We start from the raw sequence: 17042 nt of genomic DNA, 5'->3' as shown, positions 1-17042 counted from the left end.
TAAGTCAGACTCGTTCCCAGTGAGAGTTGGACTCCGTCAGGGCTGCCCTTTGTCACCGATTCTATTCATAATTTTTATGGATAGAATTTCTAGGCGCAGTCAAGGGATGGAGGGTGTCTGGTTTGGTGACCTCAGGGTCACATCGCTGCTGTTTGCAGATGATGTGGTCCTATTGGGGACATCAGGCCGCGAACTTCAGCTTTCGCTGGATCGGTTTGCAGCCGAGTGTGAAGCGGCTGGGATGAGAATCAGTACCTCTAAATCCGAGACCATGGTTCTCAGGCGGAAAAGGGTGGAGAGCCCTCTCTGGGTCGGGGATAGGCTCTTGCCTCAAGTGGAGGAGTTCGAGTATCTCGGGGTCTTGTTCACGAGTGATGGTACAAGGGAGCGGGAGATTGACAGGCGGATTGGTGCTGGGTCAGCAGTGATGCGGGCTCTTTACCGGTCTGTTGTGGTAAAGAAAGAGCTGAGCCATAAGGCAAGGCTCTCGATTTACCGGTCGATCTACGTTCCCACCCTCACCTATGGTCATGAGCTTTGGGTAATGACCGAAAGAATAAGATCGCGAATACAAGCGGCCGAAATGAGTTTCCTCCGCAGGGTGTCTGGACTCTCCCTGAGAGATAGGGTGAGAAGTTCAGTCATCCGGGAGGGACTCGGAGTAGAGCCGCTGCTTCTTCACGTCGAGAGGAGCCAGCTGAGGTGGTTCGGGCATCTGGTTAGGATGCCTCCTGGACGCCTCCCTCGGGAGGTGTCACAGGCGAGTCCACCCGGGAGGAGACCCCGGGGAAGACCCAGGACACGCTGGCGCGACTATATCGCCCAGCTGGCCTGGGAGCGCCTCGGAATCCCCCTTGGAGAGCTTGTGGAAGTGGCTGGGGAAAGGGAGGTCTGGGCTTCATTGCTTAGGATGCTGCCCCCGCGACCCGAACCCCGGAGAAGCGGAAGATAATGGATGGATGGATGGATGGAGGACAGCTAGTTAGGATGTTTCTGTCATACTCTTTTCTTATCTAGAGTTAGGATAAGATTATAAGAACTGTAGTTTTGCAATAGCTTCTGTTTTAAACTCAGCCCTAACTAAAGTTGTCACGGTGACTAAGCAGATGAGATACGATTTCAGATTAAGAAGTTTCTGTAATATGGCCCCGGTTCCCATCTCCGCCACTGAAAAGAATTCTCTGAAAAGAGTTAGTAATATTCTATACAGTGAGCCATTTCACACCAAACCACTCCAAATGACTTTGCTCACATCTCCATTTTAGTGCAGGATTTAATTAACCAGGAAATTTAGATCATTCACAGCTGTAATAGGCTCCAAAATCTGTTCCTGCATCATTAAGCACCACTGCGTAAGCACCACTGATTTTTATTTAATCCTTATGACTTGAATGGATATCATATCTAGGTATAATGTATACGTCCAGAATACAAACTGCTTGTTCCAATGATCTGTTCCAGTTCTATATACACTTACTGTGCATTTTATTAGGAACATCTCCTCATTGTCTAATTAATCAGCTCCACTTACCATACAGGAGCTCTTTGTAGTTCTACAATTACAAACTGTAGTCCACCACCACATCAGCATCACTGCAGTGCTGAGAATGATCCACCACTCAAATTTTACCTGCTCTGTCAGGGTCCTGTCGGGGTCATGCCCATTGAAGAACAAGGTGAAAAAGGGCTAATAGAGTATGCAGAGAAGGCCTATAGGAATGGACTACAGTCTGGAACTGGTATGTTCTGAAACTTTAACATCATTCACATACTACATTAAACCTTTTTCTTTAGAAAAAAGTGAGAAACTGTAGGTTTTGTCTGATATGAGTACATGAAAATTTGCTTATACATGCCAGGAAAAAATAAGCAAAGACTCCAGTTTGGTATTTCAAATGTTTTCAAAGAGGTTTATTGAAAGAAATATTTGAAATTTTATAAAGTCAACCCCGTTATGATTCTATCACACAATCAAGACCTGTAGCTTAGCATTCTGGAGTGATCTGATATGGATTGAGAGACTGTATGAACGCCGCCCAGGACTGTCGGGCCAGAAATCTGTTATCATTTTATAAACTGTCATGCTAGCATTGTTACAGTAGTTTTCAGTTTCACAATGTCCATTCTTCCATCAGGTGGAAGTACGTAAAATCACTCTCACAAGTGACTTGGAAGTACAGTGCATCTGTCTACACATTCTAAATTCAACAGCGGATCAGCTGCCTTTGAACCTCTGTCCTTTTCAGTGCAGCATGCAAATAAAGTGTGCACAAAGTCGTCTTAATATATAATCATTATTATTATTATTATTATTATTGTTAATAAGAACATAGTTATTCACATATTTAGCATGTTTTTGTTTTCTTTATAAAATCAAACATATATTTTTCATCTACAGTTTTTCTGCATTTCGAAGCATGCCAAGGAAATGACAGATTCTGCATAGTGCCGGCTATATGAGTGCCAAGAATCGATTCCTTTACAAGACTCTCTTATGTACAGTACATGAGAGGGAAAAAAAGAGCAATCCAGTGTAAATGCATTGCCAAAATAAATTAAACCCAAGACTGAAGAATATCTACACACCTAAACAGCCATTGGAGATACCACTATTAGTAGATATGTGAGGGAAAAAAATCGTATAATTTTTTACATCTTGGGATGGAGTGGGATCTGTAAAGTACAGCAGTACACTCAGCAACTAACAAGGCAACAAGTATTATGAGTACAAACGAGAGGAGGCCAGAAGCATTGGGAGGTAAAATGGTTGCCACACTTATGAAAGTTATAACGATATTATGGTGATAAACATTTTCTTATTATGAATGTATGGACATAATTTTTGAATATTATGTTCAAAGATACGTATTATAGCATCATTAGCATCTGATCATATATGGTGGAACCTCCATTTATCTGCTGCAGCTACTGTTGTATATAGAGTGATCGCACTACCTGGATAATAATTTGAAGGGCATACAAACATACCTTGTCAATAAAGCAAGCTATCTGAACTAAGTTTGTCCAATGTCTTATTCTACCATCGCTGTCTAGAAATGCCATCCAGAATCTCACACTCAAAAAACCATCCCAAACATGGCACACACCTCAAACTGCACTGTTGGGGAGAGAAACTGGGTGCTTTGGTTGTACTTTAAAATGCCTGTTAGAAAACATAACCACAGCATGCTCTGCATTCGGTTGCTCTTTACATAATGATGCTGTCAGAAGAAAACCTCACATCTACATTTTTGTTTGTTGTTTTTCATTTTTTCGCATAACTTGAACTTGCCAGCTGCTCTTTACAATGGGCTAAAATTTCATGATGAACGGACCAATAGAATTGCCTAAAATTTCGTAGAAAAGCATGATTGTTACATTGTCTTACATTGTAAGCTAAGGATGTTTTTTCCTTCTCCTGTAAAGTTACCATCTTGGAGATACATGGCTTTGTTCCAACAGCGATGATAGGTATACCTGCCACATTAAGCATATATAACATATTCAGCTCCAACCTCTTTCAGCATAATCTCTATCAGCCGCCTCAGTAGCACATGGCTGCTTACCGTGGACAACAATACAGAAAAGAAAAGAATAGCAAAGGCTCAAAATACAAATCTACTTATAATAGAAGACAATGGGCAGATCATGTCCAGTGCCACCTGCTAATTAGGTCTTCATCTATCACACAAGGGTTTTTGCTAACAGGCATCCTCCAAGACACTAGAAGCACCACTATATCTTTTCAATCTGTCTCCAGTTAAGACACCTGTGTTGCCTAACATCACTCTGATTGATGGGGGGTGTGGGGGCAGGTTTATTCTCTGTGTGGGGGGGTGGAAGAAGGCCGTCCTACACACCCAGAGAGAGTGAAGCCAATTATGCTATCCTCGATTCTCGGCCACAGATGGCTATGGCAACACTGGGGTTTAAACTCGATCATAAGGAGAACAGTTAGATGGCTGAGCCATGGGTGCCCCTACTTTTCTTAACTATGCACAGGGAAATGTATGAAAATGATTGTCTGTGGTAATCAACCAAATGCTACAGATGTGGCTGGACTATTCCTTTTAGACAAGTATTCAAAAACAATTTCAGAGCGAGAAAGCAAATCCAGGATTCATTTTTATGAATCAGTACCTACAAAGTGAGAAGATGATCACAAGCCCTGTGTTTGAAATGCTTTATGAATACTGTGCATGCTTCAGGAATATAAAACTTTGCTGTGTCTACACTATGATATAGGTATGGACATGAACAAATGGACAATCACTAAAAGCAGACAATAAAAACCATAAGAGTAATAATGATAAGTCTGTGACAGACAAATACGTGCAACACTTTGTCACTAACAACTGTCATCCCACACAATCTTTATAAACTAGAGGATATTAGACAACAGTTGGACAATTGTTGGTGATAGCCAGCAACCTTCATTTCAGCTTCTTACCATTAGTAATGAAAATAAACTCTTTCAAAATTAAAGTAGTATTTGGTATCAACAAAATAGAATCAATTCACAACTGATATACAATATAAATAATAACTCAAACCAGTGGGAAATATGATACAATCAACTGGAAATCCATACCTCTCACCCCAGTGCCTTTGTATGTCAGACAGTGTTACTGTATATGGACGATCGTCAGTACTGAACTGGCACACACCACAGTAGTTCCCAGAGCAAAATGTGCTGCTACCTGAAGAATCCAATGCAGTAATCTTCATCCTGATAGTTTGCTAAGCTTATTATTTTAGTTTTTAATGTGTTGTCCAGTGCATGTCAATTGCTGTAAATAATTTTCATTTTATATTCATTTCACTGCATCTCACACACACATATATAGATATAGATAAATATGGGTAAAATAATTGTTCATTTTCTGTAGTCTCATCCCAAAGAGAAATACATTAATGTGGGGTTGTGGCTTGTAAGGATAAATATTGCTGAGGCCATGTCTGAGAAAGCAGGGCATCCCTAATAAAAAGACCTGTTTAAAGCCAAATTCCAAAACCAATTCAAACTAGGACACACCTCTGAACACCAGCCGACATCATGCAGACTTTAACGTGGACGCTCTTATTTGGCTTGGTTTTGCATATTGTTCATTAACTCTGTCTTTACCAAGCCATGCAGTCAGTGCACAGAAGATTGATATGTTCAGTAATGACATGGCTTTAGAGACACCCCTTCACTCTGTAATGCAAACCAACCAATCCAGCACACTGTTGAGCTCTGAAGCTCCGCCTTGACCACAGACGTCATGTGAATGTGAAGTGGAATGACAGGACAGTATAGACAGATTTCATGACGTGTCTTTTCTCTTTTTTCTGTTAGGCCAGCTAACACTAAAAAGTTCAACAATTTTTTTCTTGTTTTTCTTTCCTTTTTCATTGTTTTTTTTAATTTTTTTATATCGGAAGCGCCGCGGACGTGATATAGATAAAGATTCTGAAAAAATTCAGTGCAAGACATAATGGCTACTTATATTATTATTTCCATTATTATTCATATATGGTAATCCAATACTGGATAACAGCAGTAAAGGGAAAATTCTGAACACGAAGGCTGTCCTGTGAGAGGCCATTCTGCTTTTATAACAAAAGCCAAAAAGAGTGGGCATTATTTGGCACCCCTCCTCGCCCCCACTGCTCCTTGTGTCCATTTTAACATCAGTTTGGTAACATTTCACCTGCCTCTTGAGGGCATTTTGGAACACCCTCATGGTGAACTCAGTGGTTTATTAAGTCTAAGTCCTGTAGGGTTTCAGCAACAGTCCTTCTCTAGCGCAAGAGAAAAAAAGAGGTCTGCCATGTGCATGTGTGTCCTGTCTCGCCCCTCCATTCACATCCCTTTCTCAGTGCAAAAACAGGAACAGAGGGAAGAGAACCCCCGTGAGATGTGCTAGAAAGAAAAAGACAGAGGGTGAAAATGACTGAGAAAGTGAGAGAGAATCAGAGCAGGGGACTCTGCCCCCTATCTGTTGTTCCTCTTCCCTTTGCACTGTTGGTTTCTCCTCTTTCTTCCCTCCCTCGCTCCCTAGCTCCCAGGGTCAGAACTGTGTCTCTGCGGAGTCCGTGAGTCCAGAGGGCTCTGCTGCTCCTGCAGGGAAAATCTCCGCTGGGTGTCGGTGTCTGGAGGCTGAGGGTGGGGCCGCAGGCTAAGGCTCTGTAGCGGCACATCCCCTGGGCTGAGGATTGGGATCTCGGATGGAAGGAGCTCCGTCAGGCATTGGAGAGACTCACTAGACATAGCCGGGAATTCCTCAAAGTTCTGCGGGTCTAGAATCTGGATAGAGAAGATGAAGAGAAATATTAGGAAATCTGTGCAATACAAAAATAATATATCTTTCAAAAATATATGAAAGAATACATATCTTTAACTGTGTTAACCACTGTATGGCGTCCAAAGATCAGTAACTCACTTTCATAACTATATACAGTGGGGCAAAAAACAATTTAGTCAGCCACTGATTATGCAAGTTGTCCTACTTAGAAAGATGAGAGAGGTCTGTAATTTTCATCATAGGTACACTTCAACTATGAGAAACAAAATGAGAAAAAAGATCCAGGAAATCACATTGTAGGATTTTTAAAGAATTTATTTGTAAATTATGGTGGAAAATAAGTATTTGGTCAATAACAAAAGTTCAACTCAATACTTTGTAACATAACCTTTGTTGGCAATGACAGAGGTCAAACGTTTCCTGCAAGTCTTCACCAGGTTTGCACACACTGTAGCTGGTATTTTGGCCCATTCCTCCTGCAGATCTCCTCTTAGAGCAGTGATGTTTTGGGGCTGTCGCTGGGCAATATGGACTTTCAACTCACTCCACATATATTCTATGGGGTTGAGGTTTGGAGACTGGCTAGGCCACTCCAGGACCTTGAAATGCTTGTTACGGAGCCACTCCTTCGTTGCCTGAGCGGTGTGCTTGGGATCATTGTCATGCTGGAAGACCCAGCCACGTTCCATCTTCAATGCTCTCACTGATGGAAGGAGGTTTTGGCTTAAAATCTCACGATACAGGGCCCCGTTCATTCTTCCCTTAACACGGATCAGTTGTCCTGTCCCCTTTGCAGAAAAACAGGTCCAAAGCCTGATGTTTCCACCCCCATGCCTCACAGTAGGTATGGATGCAACTCAGCATTCTTCTTCCTCCAAACACGACGAGTTGAGTTTTTACCAAAAAGTTCTATTTTGATTTCATCTGACCACATGATATTCTCCCAGTCCTCTTCTGGATCATCCATATGCTCTCTGGCAAACTTCAGATGGGCCTGGACATGTACTGGCTTAAGCAGGGGGACACACCTGGCACTGCAGGATTTGAGTCCCTCTTGGCGTAGTGTGTTACTTATGGTAGTCTTTGTTACTTTGGTCCCAGCTCTCTGCAGGTCATCAGGTCCCTCCGTGTAGTTCTGGGATTTTTGCCCACCATTCTCATGATCATTTTGACCCCACGGGATGAGATCTTGAGTGGGGCCCCATATTGAGGGAGATTATCAATGGTCTTGTATGTCTTACATTTTCTTACAATTGCTCCCACAGTTGATTTATTCACACCAACCTGCTTGCCTATTGTAGAATCACTCTTCCCAGCCTGGTGCAGGGCTACAATTTTCTTCCTGGTGTCCTTCGACAGCTCTTTGATCTTGGACATGGTTAAGTTTGGAGTCTGACTGTTTGAGGCTGTGGACAGGTGTCTTTTATACAGATAACGAGGTCAAACAGGTGCCATTAATACAGGTAAGGAGTGGAGGACAGAAGAGCTTCTTAAAGAAGAAGTTACAAGTCTGTGAGAGCCAGAAATCTTGCTTGTTTGTGGGTGACCAAATAATTATTTTCCACCATAATTTACAAATAAATTCTTTAAAAATCCTACAGTGTGATTTCCTGGTTTTTTTCTCATATTGTCTCTCATAGCTGAAGCGTACCTATGATGAAAATTACAGACCTCTCTCATCTTTCTAAGTAGGAGAACTTGCACAATCAGCGGCTGACTAAATACTTTTTTGCCCCACTGTATGTTACATAGTAGTTTTACAGATGTTACTGCATATTTCCTGATTAGTTAGTGATCCTAGTTAACCACTTCTGTTAACCATTTCAGAAGACTATTTTGTAACAACAGCTGTGAATTGGACAACCATGAGCAGATGAATCTGACATTTGCGTGTGTTTCAAAAGGGTATTTATAGAGACCTCAGTCAAAACTTGGTTAAGGATGTTTCTCCTTAGGATGTCAGTGAAATAACTACTACTGTTATCATATCTTCATCTGCATAATGTTACTTTTACGTTTGACACCTAAAAATCAAGTCAGACCTTCTTTTTGAGCTGGGCGGGTAATGTCAGTACATATATGTGTATCACGTCCAAAAAACTCACACAATATTTACATGTTGACTCACAACAGTACATGCACACCATATTTTAGCATGTTTTTTTCCCCTCCTGAAAAAGTAATGCTACTTCTTTCGATTTTAACAAACAATCTTATATAGTGCAGCTTTCGTTAAGCTTACTGGCACACAATGACATCTGTGTAATTTTATAGACAACAGCATGTATACCACACAAAATCATACAAGCAATCTGACATAATTCACTAAGACAAATGTGGTGATTTAGGCTGATGCTTTACACATTACTAATTTATGGGATATGTTTCCATTATTTGCTAGCTACTTTAGCCTCATAGCCCCAACGCTTAATAAATGATACATCTGTTGATTGCATTTTGAGTAAGAGAAAAATTGTGTTTTTACAGAACTATCACTTTTATAACTTTTATAAAAATGAAAAATGTTTTTTATCTTTAGCCTTGTTAGAATCAATGTAAGTCTACTCTGTAAAAGGTACAGTACATTCTCAAAACAGACGTCTTGAAAATAAAATGTAATGCTGTTGTCACAATGGGCTCCTCCCAGTCCTGCCCATGTGCTTTTGTTTTCATTGAGTTCTTCCCGGTCCTGCCCCCTTGTTTTTAGACCCTGCCCTTGATTACTTCCACCTGTGTCTGGTTTGCCACCTGTGGCTTGTTTGCCCATTGTATTTAAGCCCTGTGTTTGTCCTAGTTTGATGCTGGTCTTTGTATTCTCTTGTGATGATTGTATTATCTTGTGGTCTCTGTTTGATCCTGTTGTGTTTAGTTTATTCCAGTTTCTGTGGCGTTTCCAGTCTGTGTTTATGTAAGTTATGTCTGTCCCCCAATACCCCCGTGTTGGCTCCTTGACCCTGGAGTGTCTAGACGCCGAGTATGGATTTGCCCATAATACATCTCACTTATCTCAGCATATGCGTCCGCCTCATCTTCGCTCCACGGCGTTACAGTTGTTATTTAGAAAAAAAAATCCACCCCATATCCAGTTCAGGTCAATACACTGCCATTGTGTATTGTGTGTTCAGATTCGTAACATAAAGAAGTGTATCATGCAGTCTGTGTCAGAAACAGTGCTCCCTGTGTTCTTCTGATCTATGGGTACATTTAACTGTAACTGCTGTAACATTTTTGACTTTGAAGGTCTTTAGGTAGTAGTGTTTAAATTACACTGTCAATCAAAAGTCTGAAATCAATATTTTCAATAATATAAAATACATGTACATACTTGTATAAAATTAGAACATGTTTTACATAATTAATAATATAATAATTAATAATTAAGCTGTAAAAATGAAGTCATGCAGATGTCTGTACCTGTGAGAGTGAGGTGAGAGTTTCAGACTCCAGCGGTGTGACAGGCTGAATGAGTCTCTCTCCAGGTCCAGGGCTGGGGCCAGGGTACGGCGAGACCTGCGGGGGTGAGGACACTGTGCTGTAGGCTGGAGGCACCAGCGACATCTGTCTCTGCAACAACTGCATTATTGCACTAATGTCTGTGGACATACGCGTCTCCAGTCTGGAAACACACAGACACACAAAACAATTTCCTTCACATTAAACAGTGTATGGAAAAATATAGAGAAAAGGAAAGCTGCTAATCTCTGCCTATTAGCTCTACATTCCCATATACACTTACTGTATTATTACCCAGGCTTATTGTAATTTTATTACTCTACATCTATATATTTTATTACTCTATATCTATATATTTTATTACTCTGTATCGTAACATTTCTCTGTCTTGTGCTCTACCATAGCACTTTTTATTGCTATGTTTGCTGTTTATCAGCACTTTATTAACTATACAGTCATATGCAAAAATTGATTTTTTGGTCATCATTTATTTGGATAGATTTGGGTTAGGGTTAAGGTTAGGATTTTTAAAAACTTATTGTTAAACAAGTGAATGAAAATTCTCACATTTAAATGTGTTCTCTGTAGAGAATGTGTTAACTTATTTTCACTCAGAAAATCAACAAAACTTTGACCAGGGGTTTTTACAAACTGTGTATATATATATATATATATATATATATATATATATATATATATATATATATATATATATATATTTGATATTTAGCTGTGTTTGTACAATACAATCCTACAATAAAATCCTACTATATTGACTTATAAAGCCCTACATGGTCTTGCTCCCGAGTACTTACAAGACTCACAAGACTTCTCATTATGAGCCATCACGACCACTCAGATCCCAGAGTGCTGGCTTATTAATAGTCCCCAGAATTCAGAAGGTTTCAGCTGGGGGAAGAGCTTTCACTTATAAAGCCCCCAAACTCTGGAATGATCTTCCAGAAACTGTTTGGGCCTCAGACAAAATCTCTATCTTTAAGACTAGGCTGAAAACTCACTTGTTCAGTTTAGCTTTTGGTAGCTAATGTTCCCCCTTAGATAAAGGCAGCAGATCCAGGGGTCCATGGACACAGGGAATTATAGTAAACTGAGACGCTGGTGCTGTCGTCCCGCTGCTCGCATGCGGTCACTCAGGTTTGTGGACGGTGGAGCGGAGGGATGCCAAACTGTTTCAGAGTGCTGCCGTGTCTGTGTGTCCTTCTGGTTCTCTCCTTTTAGTTAAGCTGTCATAGTCAGATCTGCCGGAGTCGTTAGCCACACTCTGTAAATGTTTACATTCCCTGTTTATGTACAAACGGATAGAATAAAACTAATTCCATCTCCCTGCTTTCTTTCCAAGTATACAACCACCGATGTGTCCGGCTGGACACTGAAGGACGACCGACTGCCGAGCCCTCCTGCTACCCACTTCAGACCAGCTGCCCATGCCCCAGCTGCCACCACCTGCCTTGGACGAGCTGCCCACCTGCACTGATGTTCTCATAGACTCCTAGTTATTCCTAATACCAATATTACTGCTATTAATATTAGTAATATAATCACTTGTAGGTAGTTTGACCAGAGGAGGATGGGTCCCTCCTGGTGAGCCTGGTTCCTCCCAAGGTTTCTTCCTCAGTTCTGAGGGAGTTTTTCCTTGCCACTGTTGCCCCTGGCTTGCCCACCAGGGGGTTTCTGTACATTCTTACAGTCCTGTTGAAACTTTGTCTTTTCCGAAATTCTGCAAAGCTGCTTTGTGACAACATCCGTTGTAAAAAACGCTATACCAATAAATTTGATTTGATTTGATACATATTTTTCTTTAAATGTCTTTGTACAAAGAACTTGGGCACTTCTAAATACAATTCTGTTATTATTAGTTTTATTTAAAAGTATGTAAAATATAATATAAAATATGATTAACTGTGAGGTTGTCTGTGCTTGAACTATAGAAATAATCTTCATCTAAAGTAGCTGTATGCTGAATAGGTGGATATGTATAAATATATTCATTTTCACACCATTACAAACGCAAAGCTGTTGGACTACAGAGTGAATACATGAGCAATGTATTTGAAACTTGACTTCTACTATTGAACCACCTGTTGAGCTGTTTCTGCAGCATGTCCAGTCTGTTCTCCAGCTGGTTCCGCTGCTGCTTGGAGATGCTATGTAAGGGTGTGTTGAGCTGTGGTGGAGGTGATGGAAGGTTGCATCGGGGCAGCTCCTGGTACTGCCGCCCCCGACTCTCACCCCAAAAACTAAAGATGTTAGACACTCCTGAGAGAGCACCTGAGAGGAACAGAAGAGGACATACGCAGCATATTAAATAAAAGAATGTGTGGAGAATGAAAGAATTACTGTACGTCTGCTAACTCCTGTAGCTCAGCCATGAAGATACTGTACTGCAAGGTTTTTATGCTACTGGTTTAACTTAAAGGCGTTAACTTAAAGAGCTAATTCATACACTTTGCCCCAATACAAGTTTGCTGTCTGAAGTTTCCTTAGTTTTACACTGGGGCTATGAAGACAAGGCCCTGAAACACCAACCCAGTGAAGAAGAACCAGCACCAGCTAAGGCCAAATGATGATCGCCTTCCATCAGCTCACCATCACCTCTCACCTTCTGTGAAAATGTGCACTCAAACACATCAAAAAGGCTACGGCTAATGAGCGACACGCACATACTTAACGTGCGTCTGTGCGAACTGGAGTAACTCTTTAGCAGTGTAGTAGTGCAGTAGTCTGTAAAACTAAAACTGCAACATTCATAGTACATAATTACTGTTTGTAAGACTTACATGCTTCAAATGTCAATGTTTAAGCAAAATATGGCATGTGAAAGCAAAAGTAAGCAGGCTGGATAAAAAAGGCTACTTAAAAGTGATATGTCTGGTCACTCGTCATCACTGTTGTGGCCTATTGAGTATGTAAAATCGCTATTTTTGCTATTTGAGTGTCTGATTTTTGTAAGAGTGCAGTTTTTGAATATTGAATTGCCAATAAGAAAAAAATTATAATATTGCCACGAATAAGCTTGAACACAAGAGCTCTAATAAGTGGATAAGACTGGGCACCCCGTGTAATTAAAGCAACTTCACAGCTCTTGTGTTCATGTTTATCCATACCAACATTCAATCTTTTCTCACTGGTAATGTAATATTCAAATTCTGCTGTGGATGGTATATAAAATAGTAGTGAATTGTCATGCTCAACCAGCCAAAACACTGATGACAAGCGCTGACTAGAGTCAATGGTGCAGGACACATAGCACAGAGTATGGCCATCCGTTGGACACCAACAGCCTGATGGCATCTAAAACTGATAATCCACTTAATGTGACAGGGTCTTAATGGAGCTAATGGAAAATTGAACCTTCTAGCTATAAATTAGCAAACTGCCTAAATCATTCACAAGAATGTCTCAAACAGCATCATACTTTGCTGTCTATTTTTATAGATAACCATTTGGAACCATCAGAAACACTTAATGGTTTCCATGGGTTTTTCAGCAGAATAAACAGATTGACTACTTCTGGGAAAGAGGAAAATTATGTACATTTTTGTACATTGGCTAAACCATCACTTTAAGCAGCAAATTCACTTATCTAAGCACATGACACTTGATGAATTCCCAGTTGGGTCTATCATAGCTCGACCTTTGCAACTCTCAAATTATGAATCTGAAAAGCCAATTTATTTGCTTTGCACATCCAGCCTGGGCTATGGCCTTGTCGTTCACAGCCCCTCTGCGCTGATTACAGTGCTCTCTTGAGAGCAGAGAGGTCTATAAGGATGCCTGCCCCTCGATTGTGGAGAACACAGCAGCAGACAGCGGAGGAATGAGGCAAGGGGCGTTGAGCAGAGAATGCAAATATCTGTAAAGAAGTCTTAGAAGCAAGAAGGGAAAGATTGGTTTGGTGTCTAAGAGAAAGTAGAGCTGACTTGTGTTAGGCACTAACAAAGTTTTTCTGATTCCTTTCCTGGAGTTAGAATATCTGTGAGGTGAGAAGAGTCAGATGGTAGCCTGGTCACTACCTAATGGAGATAATATTTTACCTGCCAATATAGGCCAATGTTATGAAACCTGTTATTATGAACTTGGTCAGAATTCTTGTTCAGAATTGCTCAGAATCATAATGTTCTTCAAAGTTGATAATGCATTATGTTATGTTCTGTGATTGTGATTTTAAGAAGAGGAAGAAGCTGCTGTGAGTCTGTTGGTGTCATGTTAAGGATATTTTTCCAAATAGGCAACACAGTACTTTAATAAGTCGGTCTGAATATGAATGTGTGCTAAATCCCTTAAAGCTGTCTTACCTGATAGGGCGTTGCATGTGTTGCCTGTTTTAGGATCCCCCTCCCCCTCAGGGTTGTCATTAAAGTTCACAGATGTAGCTTGGGCTTGAGAAAGCTCCAGTAGTGCAGTAGGTGGTTCTGGACTTGTATGAAAAGGCTCCTCTCGTTCATCACCACTAGAGTGGGAGGAGATAGAACTCCGAGGCCCCTCCCAGTCCGATTTAAGTCCCTCATTCTGATTACTCATAGCCTGTTTCCTGTTACGCCGCAAAGGTTTCTGGTTCTTCTTAATCTCACCAGCATCTGCATCATCTGATACAGGACAAAGAAAATATCAGCTAACATTAAATCTAACTCAACACTATACAACAATAACTTACACACAATATGTTAAATGTGCTGAAGTCTAATGCATGCTTTTTTATCACTAATCACAGCTGCAGTACTAAACAGATTTCAGGAGTCCAGAGAAAACGTGACAGTACCTTTTTCGGTTCGCCGCCTGAAGGACAGCTTTCTCTTGCGGAGTTTGTTGAAGCCAATACAGTCAGAGTCATCGCTGCTTGGAGACCCAGGAATCATGTTAGTCTGCAGTAACAAGATAAATGCAGTTACAGTTAAATTTAATCAAAATCAACAGCCACTGACAAAATTCAACAGGTAAAATGTATTTATCCAGACATCCTCAGATCCCTTTGTTTGGGCATGTCTTTGTGTCAATTCGTAGAGGATTGTGATCTTCAGAAAAGAACTATGACTGCGTATGTTTATGCAGGGCCATTTCTAGACATAGGTGACATGGGCAGCTGCCTAGGCTGCCATCAAGCATCTATCTTACTAAGACTCCTGTGTAAAATAACTAAATGCTATATTCATAGTGTTATAGTGCCTTATAGCATACTGAAGTTTCTATTTTTAAACAAAAATATTTTTCACCCAGATTTAGATCACTTAAAGCTACACTATGCAAGACTTGAGAATTTGGAGATCTCGTTGGTGGAAATTTAATGTAATTGCATACAACGCGTGGAGTTTTGTAATGATGGATAATGGATTAATCTAATGATTGAGAGAATTCAGTCAAAACCTGGTGAACAACCAAGTCTTCTATAGATTGAAAGGCTGCATTTGCAAAGATTTTTTTGAAATCCATCAATAAACACACTTTACTGGTTTGACATTGCTGTGTTTGTGGGTGGACATTGATGTAAGCGGGAGACTCGTGAAAACTTCTTTGTGAAAACTATTTTTTCACAGAATAGAGCACAATGGTAGCTAGTTCTAAGCAAACTGCTAGCTGTTGTACTGGATCCGTAGAGCTTGAATTTACACCCCTGGATGTGAGAAGACAGTAGTCAGTAGTCATTCGGATCTCCACTCCTTCACCTTGCGAACACAGGCTAAATGCATTACCTATTATTGTATTGTATTTTTATCAGTATAATGCTGACTTTGCATTTGAGACCTAAACATTTGAGACCATTCTTTTTGAGCCTGTGAGTGTGACTTTAATAAGGAAAGACATATGTTCATGATGTGGTCTAGAAAACTTCCCTAAAATCGTGTTCGATGCCACTGACATTTAAATTATTATTTCAGGCTTTACAGTGGGATTTTACAGGGAGAGAGCAAAGCATGCACACCATCTGTTAGTTAATTTTTCCCATGACTTAGAACTTCTTTGAAGTTTAACAAAAAAAAAAAAGATGTGGTCACATGCTGGAAATCCTTTACATAACATAGCATACTGTCCAGACACCATTACACTACTGAGTAACAGTAATTTATAAGTGTTAATTATGTAACCAAAAACATTTGAATTACTTAATATTAGGACTGGTCTCTGGACCTTCTTTGCATTTTTAGAATGAACTAATTAAAAGGAAATCATATAATAAGTAATATTACATAACAAAGAAAAAACTCTTTTAAATAAACTATTTTACAAATTTGCACAAAAACTAAAACAAAAGGGGGTAAAATTTTGACATTGTCGCCAAATGTACTGTAGATTTAAATGTACTGTAGATTGTACTGTGTGATTTAAGGCATTATACACTACTTCTGTTGCCACAATAACACTATTACAGACAAAAACCTGATCCTGAGATAATACCAGTGATCATCATGCAACGCTGGTCAGCAGTGGGGATATTAGTGGCTCTGAGATCTGATGTTGATGGTGTCAGACATTTTGGACCAAAATGTCAAAGTGCCTGCTGCCATGACAAGAGAAAGTTAGGAGAGTGTAACTGTGGGTGAGTACTACTCACATCTCTGAGGTTGAAGGTGATCTCTAGGTTGCTCCAGAAGTGGTCAGAGAACTCTGGATACATGTCCAGCACCTCCAACAAGTCCTCTCTGTGGATCTTGTGCAGGTCGCAGTAGGTCAGTGCCCTAACGTCAGCATTGGACTTCCCTGGCCGGGCGTACAGATTGATGGGCTCGCCAAATATATCATTCTTTCCTGAAAAGAAAGACGATTATTCTCAAACCAAACGCATGCAAACAACTGTAAAAAATAAGGCAATTTCTTGTTGTTTTTATGTTTAAGAAATACAAGTATTTCTCCTGTTGTAAACTTTACTGATGTAAAATAGGAAGGGTAGTCTTGCCAACAGATGGCAGTGTAGTAGGCAAAATCACACACACATACATGCAAATAAATAAATAAATCACAGTATTTCTTTCTTCATAGCACTTCCTATTTCCACATTTCCACATAGTTCCTGAATCTACTACACCTTAAAACCACAAAACCCAAAGTATAAATAGACAATGTTCCAAAGCAACTGTTCCAAAAATGAATGATACACCAATATGAAAATTTAGCTGTATGTCATACAGTGTCAGAAAGCAGGTAGGCAAGTCTATGTGAAATTAATGAACTCAAAGTAATTTCAGTAAATTTGAAGAACAATTTGGGGAAATACGTGTGAATTAGATTTTTAGCCAAACCACTGCTTTACAGTATACCAAAAATACATAATGTAACCAAGATACTTTT

At 40.2% G+C, this 17042-nt stretch overlaps 1 protein-coding gene across 1 annotated transcript in view; it reads right to left on the bottom strand.

Annotated features, from left to right (window-relative positions):
• Positions 1-1882: 1882 nt before the first annotated feature.
• kcnh2b (potassium voltage-gated channel, subfamily H (eag-related), member 2b) overlaps positions 1883-17042 on the bottom strand; it is a 302801-nt gene continuing 287641 nt past the window's right edge. Inside the window, exons 10-15 of the mRNA XM_017712338.2 lie at positions 16309-16502; positions 14521-14623; positions 14057-14347; positions 11840-12029; positions 9702-9903; positions 1883-6289 (exon numbers count right to left, since the gene is read on the bottom strand). Coding sequence (XP_017567827.2) covers positions 6041-6289; positions 9702-9903; positions 11840-12029; positions 14057-14347; positions 14521-14623; positions 16309-16502 — 1229 coding nt within the window. The 3' untranslated portion in view covers positions 1883-6040. The remainder of the gene's footprint in view (positions 6290-9701; positions 9904-11839; positions 12030-14056; positions 14348-14520; positions 14624-16308; positions 16503-17042) is intronic.

This window comes from Pygocentrus nattereri, chromosome 3 (assembly GCF_015220715.1).
Source record: "Pygocentrus nattereri isolate fPygNat1 chromosome 3, fPygNat1.pri, whole genome shotgun sequence".
In the NCBI taxonomy this organism is placed as follows: Eukaryota; Metazoa; Chordata; class Actinopteri; order Characiformes; family Serrasalmidae; genus Pygocentrus; species Pygocentrus nattereri.
The sequence above is the reverse complement of the archived record's forward strand: the minus strand, read 5'-3'. Positions and strand labels throughout refer to the sequence as shown.